Consider the following 18,229-nt stretch of genomic DNA (forward strand, 5'->3'; position numbering starts at 1 on the left):
AATTCCAGGCTAAAGCAAAGCAGCCTTGTGCTGCAGCTTTGCTGCAATTGCTTCCAGGTGTGGGCGAGCCCGGACACTTGCATGGACTCACCCAACAAGCTGTTTTGTTTTGTTTTGTTTTGTTTTCCAATAAAATTCCTGCAGCAGAAACAAGACAAATTGCCATAATATTCAGAATAAACCCGCCAGGCCTTCAAAATTCTTCCTTCAATTAATGAGCTGGGACTGCCATAAGACAAGAAATGCCCTGCAAACACCACCCGAATGGTGTGTGCACAAACACGTCCCCCGAGGAACCAGGTGGATCTTTAAATACGTTTTTATTTCAGGTTTGCTATTGATGCACAAACAGCAGAGATCGATGTTTAGTATACATGGTATACACAAAGCAGCCAGTACAATAGGCATCTCCGTCCTTTTGCTGCACACTTGGCAAAAGAACCGCACACAAGAAACCCCTCCCGCCCCGTCCTTCCCCCTTTGGACAAGGACGACGATTTCTCGGTGGCTTGGAAACCATCTGTTTGATGGCAAGACACAAAAGGGCAGCTCCTCGGAGCTCTGTCCCCAGACAAAAGCGCTGCAGGCTCGGCTATGCAGGAAAACTGTCCGAAAATGGATGATACGTTCATGGGAATGTAGACCTGGAAGGGATTTCCTAGAACATTAAATCCCGTCCCTGCTGTGCAAAGCAACCACAACATCTGCTCCTGGCTCTATCAAGAGCTGTGGAGACCAGAAATACTATTGTGTTCAAAAAGGCATTACATAAATCCAGGGAGGGTGGGTCCACAAACATTATCACGAGAAATGTGCTCAGCTGGTGGGAAAGGTCTCAGCAAGAAAATGTTTGCGCTGTCACGGTCCTGTCTCTTGTGACCTTCCTCACCCTACCCACAGCTGCTGGACGCCTTTTGGAGCACGAGGAGCTTCCACTTTATATCTACAAGGGACAGAGCACAAGGTAGGCTTGAAGAAGATGCAAGGTAAGCATCTTCTGCCTTCCCAAAACCTGTGGCTCCTCCCTGGGCTCCCCTCCTGCTGATCCCAATAACAGCAGAGCTCGGCCCTGAGGCTCCGGGTTGCTGTCAGCCAGAGCTAACTCCCCGCGAGTCTTTTCCTTCGTCAGCGGAAAAGCAAGACGTAAAAATGATCCCTGATGGTTTGCTCTGAGCAGAAGGCTGGGGGGGGGAGATGTGCCACAGGGTTGTTGTGAGGAGGGCGGTGTGTGAGGTAAGGCAGCCTCCGAGCACTACGTAACCCTCAGAGGTACAGAACAAACCCTTGCACAAAACCCTGGGGGGTGAAGCTGGTCACGGATGCTCTGCAAGAGGTTCTAGAAAGCCCAGGGCCCAAATTCATCTTCCTCTCCTGCAGCTCAGAACATCTCTGGGGGTTAATGCAGAGCAAAATTACCCAGCCGAGGCTCGGAGGGAAGGGGGCAGGTTGCCTGGGCACGGCGTGCCGGTCCTGCCCGGCAGCGAGCACCATCTCCAGAGCGGAGTTGAGCACCAGCGACGTGCAGGGATGCTTCCAGCCCCGTGGCACCGCGCCCTGACACTACAGTACAGTTGCTTTCTGGAGTTACAGCTCAAATCTCACTTCCACAGTGATCCCTTTTAGCCCTGAAGAGCTTCAGATGGGTACTTTACTCCTTGCCCTGTACCGGGGTGTAAATGAGCACCCGGCCGTGCTCTGGGCACCCAGTTAGCCGAGAGCTGGTCTCAGCCTCCCCAAAGCACCATAGGAAAACCTCAGCCTCAGGAGAGGGATTGCTGGAAGCAACGTCGTCCCCTCTGCGCAAGGTTTACAACAAGAGGGAGGAGGTTAAAAAACAGCACGGAGTTAAGCACCATAAAATCTACACTGGTCAGGTCATAAACACGAGGAGAAAATGAAAATGAAGCCACCGCCTCCCAGCCTGGCACGGGGATGCTCCTGGGGCTCCCCAGACCATGGCAGCAGCGTGCCCAGATTGCAAAGTCATTGCCAGCGTGCCCCAAAAGTGACAGTCCCTAGGAGACCAGCACCCCACCACGCCGGTGGTTGGACAGAACAATTTGCCATCACTGTGTCAGTAAATCCGTTTGGTCCCACGTAGCACGAGTGCTGGGGGAGACAGGGAAGGGGGGAGGTAGGCTTGGCCCTGGGAAGACGGGGCAGGCATCGGATGTGCAATGAGGGGACATCCCCCGCGTGTCCTCAGGTCCTTCCTGGGCAGTGGCATCCGTCCGTCCTCCGGCTCCCAGCCTCCGCCGCGGGTCCCTGTGTGGTGCGGAGGCGTCGAGGTAGATGTTGGTTCCTGCTCCGGCTCCGAGCGACCTGCTCGGTGAAAGCCCTCTGGCCTGGGCGCACGCTCTTCCCCGCACCCAGGTCCTGATGTTTGTTCATTTGTTTTTTTTTCCCCTTTTTTCTTTTTCCCCCATTTGATATGTGCTATGGACATCTCCCCCTCTCCCAACCCATGGCTGCTGCTTGCCCGCCAGCCCGAGAGACACCATGCCCGTCCTTGCCGGCACCGCTCAGCATGGCCTCAAGGTGCAGAAGTCCAGCTCCTGCGGCTTCCTCCGAAAACTACAGCTCTCCCGGGGCAGGAGGCGCCCGGCCGGGGCCGTGCACTTCAGCATCCTCCTCTTGAAGCCTCGACCACAGCTCTTGGAGCAGGGGGCCCAGGGTCCCGCTTCCCACACCGGGCAGGGCTCCCCGCAGGGCCGGACCTCAGCCGGCCTCTGTGCGGCCTCGCACTCGGAGGCCGGGTGGCCGTAGGAGTCGCGGCAAGCCACCGCTCGCTTCTGCAGCCCGCTGCCGCAGGTGACGGAGCAAGCCTCCCAGCCGCCCGCCGCCCACTTGTAGGAGGGCCACTTGTAGGTCGGCCTGCCCCCGTCCAAGCGGTTGGACAGGCTGAGGACGCTGTTGTTGATGTCCGGCGGGGTCTTGCCCTCCTTCTTGTAGGAGGACTTGTCCTCCTTGCTCTCCTTGGGGAGGTAGAAGGAGTAGCGCACCCGGGGAGGGGTCATCTTCCCCACGGAGAGCACCTCCAAAGTCAGGGGCTCCTGGATGGGTTTGAAGGCTTGGAGGCTCTCGACGGCGGTGCCGGTGCCGCTGTAGCGCAGCACGCTGCCCTTCACCATCAGGTCCCTCTCCACGGCCGAGACGATGAAGTGGCCGTTCAGCAGGTACTTGCCCTGCCCGTTCTTCAGCGCCAGGTAGTTGTCGTCACTGATCAGCCCCTTGTAGCCCCGCTGCCTGATGTCGATGTTGGAGGCGCCCGCGGGGATCACCACCACGAAGTTGTAGCCGTGCCTGGAAGGGAGGAGCAGGCAGGGGGGCGTCAGGCTGGGAGCTGGAGGGGTGTCCCCTGCTGGGTGTCCCCTGCTCCCACCCGCTGCCACTTGGCCTCAGCCCCGAGATCTTCCCACCCCTGGGATTATCTCCTCCATCCCATGGAGATCACTTTCCTCACGCCAAGTTTCGTTTAGGCTGAGGTCACCCAGATATGGGAAGAGGTTTCAGCTCCTCCAGCTCAACACCATGGAGGATCCAGAGGTGGCTCCACCAGCAGAAGCCATTACCACATTAAATGTGTCCTCACAGCTCAGCTCTCCACACAGGGGCATTCATTGGCACCTGGAGGTTGCTCCTCACCAGCCCCACGGCCTTCCCCTGTACACCCCAAAAAGCAGAGCTGGGAGAGAGGGAGGCGCGTGTAGCCACCCAGTGCTTACATGGGTTTGGTGAACAAGCCTGAGACCTTCTTGCAGCTCTTGTTGTCTCCCCCACACACGCTGCATTTGTCGAATTTCTTCTTAGAGCCCAGCTTCCCGTCGCAGCCCGCTTTGATGCATTTGCCCTGGACGCAGACCGAGGTGGAGTCTGGAGAGCAAGGGGTGCCGTCCACAACCTGCGGAGGAGAGACAAGCTGCTGTGGCCCTGCATCGCCCTGCTGATGCCAGCCCCACTCCAGCCAGGCCTGAGGGGGTGCTGGCAGGCACAGTGTTTCACTTTGTTCATGTTCTGCTTTGCAACTGAGCTCTTCTGGCTCTGACAGAAGCCATACAGCATCACTTCCCCTTTCTGCCATATCTACATCATTTTTTTTGCATCGGTGTGAATGTAAGGGGTTGCGTTAGGAAGACGGCCAGCACTAGCCTGCACAGCCCAGCCCGGCAGGTGAATCACTTCCCCAGCACAATAATTATCACTGAATGTCTCAGGTTGGAAGGGACCTTAAAGACCATCTAATTTCAAACCCCCTGCCATAGGCAGGGATGACACCCACTAGATCAGGCTGCTCAAGGTCTCATCCAGCCTGGCCTTGAGCGCCTCCAGAGATGGGGCATCCCCAGTTTCTCTGGGCAACCTGTGCCAGTGCCTCACCACCCTTACAGGGAAGAATTTCCTCTTAATGTCTAGTCTAAATCTATCCTCTTTTAGTTCAAGACCATTCTCCCTTGTCCTATCATTATCTACCCGAGTAAAGAGCCCTTCTTCATCTCTTTTATAAGACCCCTTTAAGTACTGAAAGTGTGCAATGAGGTCTCCCCAAAGCCGCCTCTTCTCCAGGCTGAGCATCCCCAGCTCTCTCAGCCTTTCTTCAGAGGAGAGGTGCTCCAGCCCTCTGAGCATCTTTGTGGTCCTTTGTAGCTCTCCTCTGGACTCATCTGCTACTCCAGCCTCTCATCAGAACTACAAGCATACCCTATAGGCTGCCTCACAAACCCGGAGGAAGACCCTTTGTGGACCAAATGCAGTAAATAAGCGGATGCATCCACACAGATTCATCCCGTCCTGGTGGATTCCCCTCCTTTATAATTTCACACAAACCCAGCAGCCCACCAGACACGGACAATTCGTTCATGCCCCCCAGCCCTCACCAACCTTGGGTGCCAGCACGTAGAAGTAGCCTGTGCCATTTGCCCGACAGATGAGCTTGCACTTGTCCCGAGGTGAGACGCCGGAGTACTTGGGGACCCAGGAGACGGAGGCGGTCAGGCGGTTGGTGCTGTGGCTGTAGCCATTGAAAGCCTCACACTGCTCCTCTCGGAAACTCTTCCCTGGCACTGGAAGAAATGGGGAGTGCATTGGGTGGGGGCACAGACCAGTCCCTCAGTGTGTGTTTTACTGGGTTGCTGTGGGTGGTGCACGCCGCGGTGGCCACACACACCCCGTGGTGCCCAAGGTTGGCACCAGCAGCCTCAGCATGTTGAGCCCAGGACATTCTGCTCCTCACACAGCACAGTGACCCAGGGACACCGGGGCACTGCAAATGTCAAGGTCACCTCTGACATTTACAGGGGGCGTATCTGGGGGCATGTTCCCACCACGTTTCTAAGCGCTTTGAAACAGATGAATAATTTGACATTTGGAGACTGGCTCTCCTCCCTCCCCACCCAGAGAGCTGCGGCGAGTTTGGGTTTTTGGCACGCTCAAGGCTCAGCTCTGCTGAAATTCGGCTGCTCCAGAGATGTGAGCAGCACCTCTGCACCTGGGAGGGGTTGAGCAGAGGATTCACAGCTCTGATGAACTTGCCTGGCTCAACAACCAACACATGCAAAAAGCTGGGTTTTCCTCTCGGCTCAGTGCAGGAGCATGCATTAATGATGACAGCCATGAGCAAGCTGAGCTCAGGCCGTCTATTTCAGCAGGATTTGCATCTCATTCCCTTACCTGCCGTGGAGCAGGGGTCCAGGTTGCAGGAGCGGTACTTGACGCGGACGCCCTCGCAGTAGGAGCCGCCGTTGGCAGGCACCGGGTTGGTGCACTCGCGCTTGGCCAGCTGCACGCCGCCGCCGCACGTCCGCGAGCACTGCCCGTAGGGCGCCCACTTGGCCCAGCCGCCGTCCACCTGGTGGGACATGGCACGGTGAGACCCGCCGTCCCCTTCCCTGGTGGCTCCATCCCAAACAGGGGCTCTCCGGGCTCAAAGCCATCCCTTTGCTAGCTGCCTCTACAAGGGAGACCTGCAGCTTTGCAGGTCCCCAGTCTTCCATAGGGCTGGGGAGAGGAGCACAGCCACATCCAGCCTTGAAAAAGAGTCGGTGACTGCTTGCACCATGCATCCCTGCTCTCCCTCGTCTTCCTTTCACATCAGTGTCCCCATGCAGGGTCCCCAGTGGGGACCGCCCAGCCAGTACCCATGCAAAAGCATCCAGGGGTGATCCTGCAGGGCGCTTTCAGGCACTCACCCTGTACTTGCTGACGTTGTGCCTCTCAACGCAGGCGCCCTTGAGGCAGAAGTGTCCCTCACCGCAGCCGGTGCCGTCGGCCCAGGGGAAGTGGCGGGTCTGGCAGACGATCTGCCCGCGCGCCTTGCCCGTGCACCAGAGCTTGGCGCAGTACTGCATGTACGGGCAGGGCTTGGAGCCCACGCCGAAGGCCAGCTCGCACTGCTGGTTCAGGCTGTAGCTCGTCCCCGGCAGGTCCTCGGGCAGCGGGATGGGTTTGGAGGGCTGGTCCAGCAAGCAGTCTCCTGCGGGAGCAGGGAGGGGAAGATCGATCGGGTCCTCGTGGGGAGCCTCGTGGGCTCAGCCACGTCTCAGCCCGCTCATTGCGGATACGAAATCCAGCAACAACAAAGGCAGAGGGAAAAAATGTGACTCCATCTCTTGGTGATGCCGGGTAGAGCCGCACTGGCAGAGCAGATGTCACTGAAGGGGACACCCGGCTGATGCAGAAATGCTGCCAAACTCCCCGCTTCCTTCTCATTTTGTTTGCAGAACAGCCGCTGCCCAGCCCAGGAGCCTGTCCCCATCACAGCCACCCTGCACCGCCAGCCCTGGGACAGATCCTGCTCCCCACGGCAGGGACCAGGACAGGATGGGGACGAGGGCAGGAGGGCGAAGGCGCAGCAGGAGGGCTCACCGTGGCCGCTGTCGAGGAAGTCGGTGATGATGGCAGCGCTGCAGGCTGACCAGGGGTTGGCGCGGTCGATCTGGATGAGGGTGGGGGACATCATGTGGTTGGTCTTCAGCCGGCCGAAGACCTCCTCACAGGCCTTGACATTGTCATGGGGCATGTTGAAGACGTGGCCTGGGAGATGGAAAGGGGGCGACATGAGGAACCCCGCTCAGCACACAGTGGAGGGCCCCCTCTCTTGTTTGCAGTGGGGGAAACTGAGGCATGGAGTGGGGAAAACTCTTGCAAGGATGGCAAAAGGACAGCCCAAGAGGAGAAGGCGATGTCTGGGGATGGATGGGGATTGCATGCAGCCTGGCTCAGGCTGCATGGGGATGTGGGGACAGGCACACGTCATCCTGACAGCAGCATCCCCAAGCCAGCGCCCTTTCCATCACGCTTCCCCTCTCCTTCCCGTATGGCCATCAGTTGCAAGAAGGACAAAGGCAATTTCAGAGAAAAGGAGGCAGCAGAGCTCGTGTCTCCGGATGTAGGTGTGCCCTCAGCAACCCCCAGCATCCGCCTGTTATTTCAGGATTCCCAGATCCTGGAAACCAAGCAACCACAACAGCAAAGCCTTTCACTTTCTCAGCCACTCTTTCCTACCCAGCCTGAGGTGGAGTTTCCCTGCTCCGGATGCCTGTCATTGTCTGGCCTTCCGGAGGCTGGACCAGGGCTATTCTGAACCTTGCCAGTGTCGCTCCACCCCTCCCGATTCCAGAGCCGGGCGGGAGGATGGGATTTGGTGATGCAGAAGCCACGAGGCTGGGAAGGACCACTAATGTGAGCACAGCAGCAAGACCACACGTGGTTTTTTTCCTCCAGAAATGCAGGGCTTGCCATGCGCTGCACCGTGGTGGTGTGGTGCCCGTGCCTCGGTTTCCCCCTCCACGCTCCAGGACCCGGGGACCCCAGCCTACACAGAGCCCCCGAAACCATGCCTTACCCAGCTCGTGGGCTGTGGTGAAAGCCGAGGGCAGCCCGTCGTCCTCGATGACGGAGCAGCTGCGCTTGGGGTCGCACATGGTGCCCACGTCGGCCATGCCCAGCGTGTCGCAGGTGGTGGCACCGCACAGGTCCTGCAGGGCACGGAGAGAAGGGGTTAGCCAGGGGCTGGCACATGGCCCTGTCCCCACCAATTCCCCCGCATCCCAACAGGAGCTGACCGCAGGCTGCTGGGGAGGCATCGGCCCCAGGGGATGGGACCATGCAGCCCTGCTACTGGGGATGCTTTTTTTATACCTAGCATCCTTCCATGCCTTCAGCGACAGCAATTCCCACACCAGCGGCCCCTCCAGCCAAGGTGGAGCCAGTTTTGGCACAGAGCAGCCAGCCTGGCTCCATCCTTCAGCAAGCTCAAGGTCCCGACCCAGGCGGGTCGGTGGAAAGACCTGGTCTTGACTCACAGCTGACACATTCTCTGCTCCTTCCTAGGAACAAGAAGCTCCTGGAGCGGGCCCAGAGGTCACCACGGCTAGGGGAAATGCTCCGGTGTCCCCAAGACCTTTTGCAGCCGTCTCTCCAGGAGGAACCAAGCCCAGCTGAAGCCAGCCCAAACTCGGGGACCCCAGGTAGATGCCACCAGGACAGGGGACAGAAAGGTGCTTGGACAGGGCAGCAGGGTGGCTGCAGAGCTGCTGGGGTCAGGTATCTGCTCCAGAACCTGGCATCTGCTCGTGGAGGAACTTGTCACAGCAGGGGGATCCCGACCTTCGATACACACGTACCGGCACACCTGCCCTTCTCCAGCACCCAAAGGTGCCAGCACGAATCCAAAGCTGCTGTTTGAAGAAGCCCAGCAGCTTGTCCTCAGATGCCCCCACCCCTCCGCTCCTCTCCAAGGGCCATCACGCCAGCACCGCTGGCAGCACTGCCCATCCTGGGCTCAGCCAAATCCTGCTCTCAGCCACCACCGTGCTTCTCCTGGCTGGGCAATGCCGCATTTTCTTCCCAATTTGCAATCACCACCTTTGAGCATCACAACCTGCGGGAGTGTGGCTGGGTGATGGGCTCCCTGCAGCTTCCCCAATGTTTTTTTTTTTTTACAGGGCTGGAGCATCGTCCCCATCCCACAGAGCCCAGAGCTGCAGGGGCAGCCATGCACGGGGCAGGGAGCTGCAGCAGCTTTCCACAAGAAAAGGAAACCTAAGGGACTTGCTGGGCGCTCCCATGCTATAAATAAGAGTGATTCATGCTCAGCTCCTGGCCAGCCAAAGTGCCTGGTTTGCTACAAATCTCGCACGAGTGGCCCTGCCAACATTTCCAGCGAGGTTTCCAAACCGAAGGCATTCCCGCGCAGGCAGGTTGAGCTACCGGTAAATAACAGACCCGACAGCTTCGGAGAGCTCCGGCCAGGGCCGAGGTGGCTTTAGAGGGAGGTGCAGGGCTACCGGGCATGGACAAGACCATGCTCTCCAGAGAGGTGTGGGGTGGATGCGGTGCGGTGCCCTTGCTCCTGCAGCACCGCAAGTTGGTTTGGGGGCCAGTGCCTCACCAGGCTGAGCTCCAGGAGGATGCAGAGCAGGAAAACCCTATCTTATAACCAGCTTTGACTCCGCTTTGCAGCAGGCTTAATCATCATCTGGGATCCCATTGCATCCCAGGCCCTGTCCCGCACACAACATCCCATGGCAGGAGCCAGCATGGGGCATCCCCACACCCCCAGCAAGCACAAGGTGACCGAGTGGGGCCAGGAAGCCCGGCTGCCCCAAAACACCACAAAAACGAGCCATCGCCATGCTGAGCTACACCTGGGGCTTAGAGGGGTGCAGCGGTGCCGGCGCTGTGGGTTTGGGGGCAGTGGTGGGTTTGGGGGTGTCCTGGGGATGCTGGGAGCAGGCAGCCACCCTCCCTGCTCGTTGCTCTTTTAAGAGTTCCCATTTCCTCGCTGGCGCAGAGAGCTTTTGGCTCCTGGCCCAACACCTGCACTGACACACTGACCCACTTCTTGCTCCCAACCTCGCCTGCTGGCTGCAGGGCCGCATTAACGAGCAGCTCTTAATGGGGTTTTCCATCACCCCTGTGGCCTGGGCTCAGACCCCAACCACAGCCCCATGGGCAGCAGCTCAGGGCTCTAATGAGGGGGTCCTGAGCCCCCGAAACCACCTCCTGCAGCCTTGCCAGGGGTGCAGCCTGCTGAGGAAGGGCAGCGCAAGAGGTAACGTGAGTGGTGGTGCCAAGAGGAGCTGGAGGAACGGGAGGAGAGGCTGGGAAGGAGTTCATGGGGTGATGCCCAGGACAGGGAGAGGGACTGGAGCTACGGAGGGAAGGAGAGGGAAATGCAAGGGGTTTAAGGTGGGAAAGCAGCATGCAAAGGACCAGCGCTCTCTTTACACGGTGCTCTCACCAGCTCCACTCTCCCCTGCTGCTGCCAGCACAAGCACGGGGAGGAGGCAAGGTGCTCCCGCAGGGACACTCAAGCCCAGGACCTGGGTGCAAAGCTCAGCATGAAGCCTGTGGGGGTGTTGTGTTGTCATTCTGTCATGCATGGACATCGGACATTTGGGCTCCGTCCATTTCGGAGCCAGCCTGGAGAGGCAAAGCGAGCGGAGAGCCCCATGCTGCGGCCGAGCAAGGACCCCGGGTACCCAGGCACCGACACCTCACCCATCCTCGGAGCTCAGATGGCCAGAAATTAAACCAGAAGCAGGCACGGACACAACTCACAGAGCAACAGCCACAACCATCCTGTCCCCACCGGCCGGGTGCTCCCTGTGCCGCCCTTGCCCCAGCACCTTGCCAAGGGGCTGCAGGCAGCACACGAGCTGCACCACCAGGGCTCCCCCGCCAGCCTTAGCTCCATCTGTGGACACTTCCCAAAGGCTTTTCTTCATCCTCCTGCAAACTTCTGCAGGTCAGCTGAGTGGGATCCTTGTGGCTTTTATGTTATTTCATGTACTCAGAGGCTAGGTCAGACCGCAAGCATTCTCCTGGCTGTTGAGGTTTACCCCGCACGTGTCCAAAGCAATCCCAAAAATCTGAGCTCCCCAGCCTTGAGGTTCAGAGCGTGGGTTTCCAAACTCCCTCGTGATGCTGTGCTACAGCGAGATGTCCTCTGAAGCAACATCCCTTCGGCTTGATGGGAGGCCAAAGGAGTTCAGCAAACCTTTGCTGTCACAGCCAGTGGATGTCAAGGTTCAGGATGGGTGAAAATTTTAGATGAGCCTTTCCTCGCAATGCGTGATGTTGTTTCCAAGAGGCAGGAGGGCAGATGGAGGATGGATGATGCTCTGCGGGCCCCTCCGGCAAGCACCGGCCCGGGAAGGAAGGTGAAGACCCCGTGGCCATGCTTGCTGGCACATCCACGCCATCCAGCTGGGCAGGAGCGAGCTCCCCAAAGGCGAATCCTCCGTCCAGCACGACCGGCATCAGGGAGCAAAGCCGGGCAGGAGAGGCCAGCCCCATCCATCAGCAACTTGTTGACACAACTGGAAACTGCCGATCAACCGGGCTCAAAGTGAAATTTAAGTTGGGGGCTTATGTAACAGCTTTTTGGCAGGGAGATAAGCTCTGGGGTGTCAGGGGACCACAGATGGATGCATTCAAGGAAGGCAGATGTCTCCTTGATCGTGTGCCTTTGCACTGAGCTTGCCTTGGGATTTCAGGAATGGACGGTTTAGCAATGTGTAAAAAATGCAGCCCAGCCATGCTGCGCGCTGCAGGACGGCGTGGCTTGCAGATCCCCGGGCACAACTTTGTCCCACGTGCAGCTCTGGCGACCTCACCGGGTTTCCACCAGAGATGGAGCTGGCTCCTGCCCACAGAGGTGTCAGCAGGCTTCCTCCTCCCCTTTGCAGCCACCCGGCACAGACAGGAGCTGCTCCAGCAGGATTTACCCCTGCCCAGAGGACACGGACCCTGCCTGGGGTGGGGGGACAGGGAGATGGGGCATTGAGGTCTCTCACATCCCGCACAGCATCGCTCCTGCCTGCACTGAGCGCTTGCGAGGGCCAGCCAAGCCGAACTGGCAGCAGCATCCTTCCCACCCTCGAGTGCTTGACCTGGAAAGCAGCTTGGGGATGGCCTCACTGCTGCTGAGGGGAGTTCCCAAAACGTCCCTCATCCAGACAGCTGGGCAGGGAGAAGGCAAAGAGAAAACGCAAGTTGTCTTTGCTGCCGCAACCTGCATCGGGGGAAAATGGGACTGTCCCCTTCGACCTGGGCGCATCCTTCTTCCCTCCCACTAGCAGCCTGGGGGCCGATCCAGCACGGTGACACCTCTAGCAAGAAGCAGGGATACAGCCAGACCCTCTGCTCCCCGGGGCTGCAAGCACTGCCTGTTTCTCCGGTGCTTTCCTTAGCCCTGAGCTGGGTCCACGCGGAGCAGCCGGGGCGCAGAGGAGAGCTGCGGGTCCTCGGGAGGACCTCGCGCATGACTCAGAGGAAGCGGGGAGAGGTTTTTTCTTGGCAGGTGCCACCGCAAGCTGCAACGCACGAGCGCTTCCCAGCCGGGGGGAACTGGGGCTGGCCGCCCTCCTCCTCCTCTTCTGGGCTCAGACCCTGCTTTTTGGGGTGGTGGCTGCTTTCTAACAGAGCTAGCTGCCAATGCTGGGGGGGGGGGGGGTTCCCCTCCTCGGGGAGGGACCGGCAGGTTTCTGTGCATGGGGACAACCTGCCGTTGCACACCTCCTGGCCTCACTCACCCCTCGGCAGGGCTTTCTGCAGGCTGCCGGCCAAAACCAGGCTGGCTCAAGCAGGTTCCACACCTCTGCTTCCCTCCCCGCCGCCCCCCCTTTGCCATCCAAGCCAGGCAGTGAGGGTGGAGGGCTCCTTGGGAAGGGGCTCTGGGGCTGGGGGGGGGGGGACACGCACGGTGCAGGGGATGCAGAGGAGGTGGGAGGTGAGGGGCGGCAGGGTGCAGGGCTCCTGGGGGAGAGGGGGGGCAGCCCTGCCGGGTCGTCCCCCCCTCCCCGGGGACCCGCACCCACCTGCTTGGTGAAGAGGATGGCGGTGTCCCAGTACTCGGGGTGCTTGTCGCTGACTTTGTTCCACTTCTTCTGCCAGGCGCAGAAGTTGCGGAGGGTGAGGGCGGCGTTGCCGGTGACTTTGGGCCCCTTGTCGTCCTGCCCAATGAGGAGGAACTTGACGACGGAGATCTGGATGGGGTTGCGGATGCTGGGGTGCTTGTAGAGGCGGGCGGCCGTGGCCATGAGGGTCAGCAGGTAGTGCTGGAGGTCGTCCCCGTGGAACTTCACCATGGACTCGTCGGCCACCACCAAGGTCTCCACGTAACGGGGCACGGAGGCGAATCGCTTGGCTCTCCCCCCCGGCGCCCCCCCAGCCCTCCCCCGGTACTTGGCCAACGCCTGCAGGACTCCGGGGGTGAGGCCGGAGCCCACGGCACAACGCGAGGCGGAGGCCCCGAGTGGGAGGCCGGCACCGCGGCGCTGCAGGCGGTGGGCTCCGCCGGCCGCCCCCCCGGGCAGGGGGCTGATGGTGTACTCGGCTCCTCGGTAGCCGAAAGCCCCCCGGAGCCCCCCGCAGAGGCTGAGGGCGGCGAAGGACTCGTGGTCGCCGTTGACATCCCCCGAGTAGAAGCAGTGGCGGAGGCCGGGACGGGGGCGTGCGGCACCGGGCGCGGTGCCCAGGTATTGCGCGGCGAAGGCGGGGGCGATGAAACGGGCGTCGGGGGCGAGGTGCAGGTAGAAATCCTCCCCGAAAGCCGACAGCTGGAAGACCACGGCCTCGGCGGGGCCGCCTCGCCCGAAGTGGGGCCTCCCGTTGATGTCGGGGTCGAGGCGCAGCGGGGTGACCACCGCCGTGTCCCCCTGGGGCGCGCCCAACGCCCGGGCACCCAGCAGCAGCGGCAGCAGCAGCGGCAGCATCGTCCCGGCTCACATGGGGGGGGGGAGAAAGCAGGAGCCCCCCTCTTCTTCTATCTTCTCCTCCCTCCCTCCCTCCTCCTCCTCTTCCCAAAACTCGGCGGAGGCCGGAGGGAGCGGAGTGCGAGCCGCCTGCCCCGCCGCTACCTGCCTTGTGGGGCGCAGGGCTTTTATATAGGGCTTTTCTCCCGGGGGGAGCGGGGCGCGGCTTGGCCCCGCCGCAGCCACTCCGGGGCCGGGAGGAGCGGAGCGGGGCCGGGAGAGCGGAGAAGGGGAGGGGAGAAAAAAATAAAAAAATAAATAAAAAGCGAAGCCGGAGCTGCCAGCCCCGCTCCTGGCCCTGCAGCCCGCAGGTTCGGCTTCGAGGAGGAGGGGGAGGGTGAGACCCCCCCCCCCAAATCCCCCCGGGGGAAGGGGGAGCAAAGCTGGGGTGCGGAGAGGGGGAGGGCTGGGAGGAGAATTGGGGGATGCTCTGCTCGGGACAGGCTGTGTTCGGCAGGACGGGGGGTGTGCTGCTCACTGTAGTGGGGATGGCTCCGTTAACCTGATTTTCAGACCGAGCCCCGCACCGAGCCCGGGGCTGCGCCCCTCCAGGCGCCCTCCAGCCCGGCACAACTCCACGTCTGGTGCCTGCAGACCAGGGGGCTCCAGGGGAGCAGCTTTGGGCACAGCGCATCCCTCACTGCCCTGCCCCAGCCCCTGCCCGGGGCTCCAACCAGGGGGCAAAGGGGCAATTCCCACTTGTCAGGGGCAGCTCAGCCTCCCCGCATCCCCAGGGCACCCAGAGGGAGAGCTCACCCACTCAGTGAGTGCTGGGACCCAAGTTGTCCACTCCCCTGAGACCCCAAGGCGCACTACAAGGACTGTAAGGGAAGAGAGGGGTTTCCTCGTGCCCATCAAACACACCGTGATTTGGGGGTGGGAAGGATGCTGGGGCTGCTGATGCTAGAAAGATCTCATCACGGGCAGGATTTTTTGGAGCGGGAGAGCTAAAAGGAGAGAGATGAGGAGGCCTCGGTGATTGCAGCCAAGGACCAGATTTCCTGATGGCGATGGGCACACCAACACTGGGACACACTGCACAGGGAGCTGCCCAAGAGGGTCTCCCCCCCCTCGTTCCCACTGAGGCTGGTTTTGTGCCCAGAAAAGCACAGACATCTCAGCAGTGCTCCCGAGCTGCCATCGGGCACCCAAGTCACACACATCCTCGCAGCCCACGCGCGGGGTTGGTTTAATGCTGAATTAAGGCCCTTTTTTAAGGCCCTTTTGCAAATGCACTGGTTTTGATGTGATTTCAAGCCTCAGCAAAGGCTGTAAGCACAGCCTGAAAATGTGTGTATGTCTGGAGCATAAACCAAGGCTGCTGCTTAAGATGCAGAGCCTATAGCCTGCAGCCCGGCTCGTTTTGGTGATAGCGCTTCCCCACGTGGTGGTTTGTCACCGGGCTGTGCTTCGTTGTGTGCCTTGCAGCTGAACTTGTGACCCAAAACTCCGCAGGCTGTGCTTGGTGAATCAGGGATTTTGTCTGCTGGCCAACATGCAACGTGTCCGGGGATGCTGAGAGGGCCAAGGAGATAAAACTGGCAGCACAGCGGGTGGAGGTGGAAAGGGAAAAGGCCTGGACATGATCTGGGGCATCTCCAGGTGCCAGGAGGGAGCCTTCCTTCCCTCAGCACTGCTCCATCCGACGGGATGAGTTTGTCCCTGAAGGCCAGGAGACAGGAGCAGCATCCCCGGTGGCACATGGTCCTGGCGGTGCCCCTCGCAGCACCATCCTGCTCTGGGCTGAGCCCACTGCTCCCGGGGACATCTCAGGAACAAAGCTGATTCCTGAAGCCGTGCCGGGCTCCTGCGTGGGACGGGGATGCTGGCGTGTTTCCCCTCGTCTCCGCCTCTGCTCTGTTTGCTCTTCGTGGCCTCGTGTTTAAGGACAGTAAATTCTCCTTCCCTTCACACGCGACGGGAGGGCAGCAGGGGTTTCGCCATCTCCAGCAGGGGCTGGTGCTCAGCGCTGGGGGAAAAAAAACAGCACAGACCTGGCACGTGGAGCCAGGAGCTCAGGGGTCTCTGCCCTGCAGGGATCCCGGTGAGGAGCAGATGGAAAAGGGAGCAGAAATGTCCCCGTCTGCACCGTGAGAGCACCTTGGCTCCAGGTGCTGCAGCCCCATGGCCATCTAGCCAGGGTTAATTGCTGCTGCACCGGGCAGATCTTCTCCAGCAAGAGAGGATGAGTCAAACCGAACTGGCAGGGCTTTATCTCCAGCCTGGAGAACATCTGACTGCCTCCTGATGGGGAAAGCAGGCAGAAAATGTGAGTGTTTTGGATCTGCTGAGCCGGGACCCACTCCATCCCCTGAGACTCTGGCTTTTAGCTCTGCCCCATGACGTTAACACCGTACCAGCGTTTTTGGGGTCAAAGTTAAGTGATGCAGCTCAGGCTGCTACTCTCTCACAGCCTCCCCTGCCCTTGCTCGCTCTCTGATCACCGGGAAATCACCTACCCCTAGGCAGAGCTTTGTTTGCAAGCCAAGGTGAAGCCACAATGGAGCTGCCTTCATTTTTCTGCCTGCGATGAGTTAGAAAGCTGTCGACTGTATGCAGTACATGCTGCCTATGGCTCCTAGGGCTCATCCTTTACAGGCAGCTGGCACGTCTCAGAGCACTCCAGACAAGAGGGGAGGCATTACTTTTTTTATTTTCCCTTATCTCAAGGACATGGCTTGATTTCCCCAGTCCCCGCGACTAGAGAAGACGCGGACAAAACCCCTGAGCGGTCCCACCGGGTTGTGGTGTCTGCTCGGGGCGCTGCTATCTCTGAGGCACATCCCTTTAACCAGGGTGGTCAGGGGGAACATCTCTGTTGTGTCTCCTGCCAACGCGGAGGGGCAGATTACAGAAACCAGCCAGGACAGAGAGCGTTGGGCTGGGAGGAGCGGGCAGGGAGCTTCTTGATGCTCAGAGGAGCAGGACAGCGTGGGCATCCCAGCAGCAGTACGGATGCTGGGGCTCTTTGGGGTTCTGTGGAGCTGCCTGCCCAAGATAACAACTCAGGCTCACTCTGTGAATCTTTCCAGGCATTTCAGGCTGCATCTGGCTGCTTTTCACCCTTCGATGTTTGCCTGGGTTTAATGGAAAATGGCTGGATAGAGATGTCCTAAAGAGAGCGCCTGGTAGTGAAGGAATGGAGATGGAAGATGCCTTTTGACCTCACAGAACAGCTACTGGCCGTGAGATGCAAATGCCTGAAATTCGGCTCCTACCTTGATTTTTGCCTAGAGCCCACTTTAAGGTAAATCCCACCTCCCCCAGACCTAACCCACAGCCCACCCTGATCTGGTGTGAGCTGCTCAGCAGTCTGAGCGCTCCTTTCCACCTTCCTCTCTTCTTCTCGAGCACCAGCAAGCACCAACAAGTTATTTTCTTCCATTACTTTTTCATCATCGTCGCAACGCCAAGTGTGAGAAGCTAGAAAGAAAAGGCGAGCAAAAAACCTCACGTATCCCCTGGATGTTCCAGTTCATAAAAGAAATAGTTTAAAATAGACGGGCCGAGAGCTCCACGCCAAAGATAGAGTGGAAAGGCTGTAGCCAGGGAAAGCTGGCGTTGCGAGCAGTTCACTTGTCTTCGGCTGAAAGGTTGGCAGATCGGCGGCCTGGGCTCTCACCCAAAAGTTCAGGCTGTGCTCTCCCAGTTCCCCACCACATGGGCAGGAAGGAGGATCCTCTCCGGGGACTGAAGATGAGTCAAAGTGTGTTGTTAGGCGGCTTTCCAGGAAAGAAAGGCTTGGACAAAATCTGGCTGTGTCTAGATAGGGTCATTGAGGGAGAGAGACGCAAGAAACCTGAGCACGTGGAGGTCTTTGACACCTAGAACCAGCCCCATCCTTGGTCCAGGAAGACAATGAATTTAACTGGATTCGTCCTGGCGTGGGTAGCAGTGACTGGGATAGGTAGGATGCTCTGCTTGGGTTTCCCATGCTACAAAATGGGGATGAGAACAGCTCTTTTCCTGCCCCACCAGCAGGGAGGATCCGTGCTTGGGACATCCTCAAGCAGAGCAGCACCCCGAGACACCCCAGGTGCTGCACCTCTTCTTGCAGTGCCAGCTGGGGTTTTCCCAGCTCTCTTCTCCTCCTGCATCCTCATTCTCCTTTTCCTTCCCCACGTCTGTAGTGCTTTGGATGTCCCTTGCAACGTGTAGGAGCAGGGTGACAAAAGGCAAACCGACCTGCTCCCACCTCTGCCCACCTGCTGCCCCCTGCTCCTGGAGCAGGGACACTCGCCTCTGCTGTCCTCCCGCATGGTCCAGACACACAACGTCACCTCTGGCATCCAGCAGGGCTTCCTGGAATCATAGGGGAATTAGGGGGAATACCGACGTATGTAGAAAAAATCATAAAGCTTGATTTTTGCCTGATTTTGCATGTCTCTGCTTGGTGGTAGCTCCTATCTCTAGAAAGCATCCAAACCCCCCCTCCGTGCTCATCCCCTCCTCTTTAAGGCTCTCTCCTGGTT

The 18,229-nt window shown here is 59.4% G+C and overlaps 1 protein-coding gene across 1 annotated transcript; it reads right to left on the reverse strand.

Annotated features, from left to right (window-relative positions):
* Positions 1 to 301: 301 nt before the first annotated feature.
* ADAMTS15 (ADAM metallopeptidase with thrombospondin type 1 motif 15) lies at positions 302 to 13,909 on the reverse strand. The gene is made up of 8 exons (XM_080568147.1): positions 12,822 to 13,909; positions 7,841 to 7,973; positions 6,862 to 7,029; positions 6,186 to 6,469; positions 5,668 to 5,845; positions 4,879 to 5,060; positions 3,726 to 3,901; positions 302 to 3,303 (listed from the first exon to the last, which is right to left on the reverse strand). The coding sequence occupies exons 1-8, from the start codon at positions 13,716 to 13,718 to the stop codon at positions 2,523 to 2,525; spliced, it is 2,799 nt and encodes a 932-aa protein (XP_080424273.1). The 5' UTR covers positions 13,719 to 13,909; the 3' UTR covers positions 302 to 2,522.
* Positions 13,910 to 18,229: the final 4,320 nt, after the last annotated feature.

Source organism: Anser brachyrhynchus (assembly GCF_964034855.1).
Source record: "Anser brachyrhynchus genome assembly, chromosome: 25".
NCBI classification, from domain to species: domain Eukaryota; kingdom Metazoa; phylum Chordata; class Aves; order Anseriformes; family Anatidae; genus Anser; species Anser brachyrhynchus.

What these genes read in the sequence shown, in the direction of transcription:
- ADAMTS15 (XM_080568147.1), bottom strand. Translation starts at nt 13,718, where the DNA reads ATGCTGCCGCTGCTGCTGCCGCTGCTGCTGGGTGCCCGGGCGTTGGGC. An exon ending in CTTCCTCGACAGCGGCCACG is followed by an intron (nt 6,470 to 6,861) that starts GTGAGCCCTCCT and finishes CTGCTCCCGCAG; the next exon opens with GAGACTGCTTGCTGGACCAG. An exon ending in GGACCCCTGCTCCACGGCAG is followed by an intron (nt 5,061 to 5,667) that starts GTAAGGGAATGA and finishes CATTTCTTCCAG; the next exon opens with TGCCAGGGAAGAGTTTCCGA.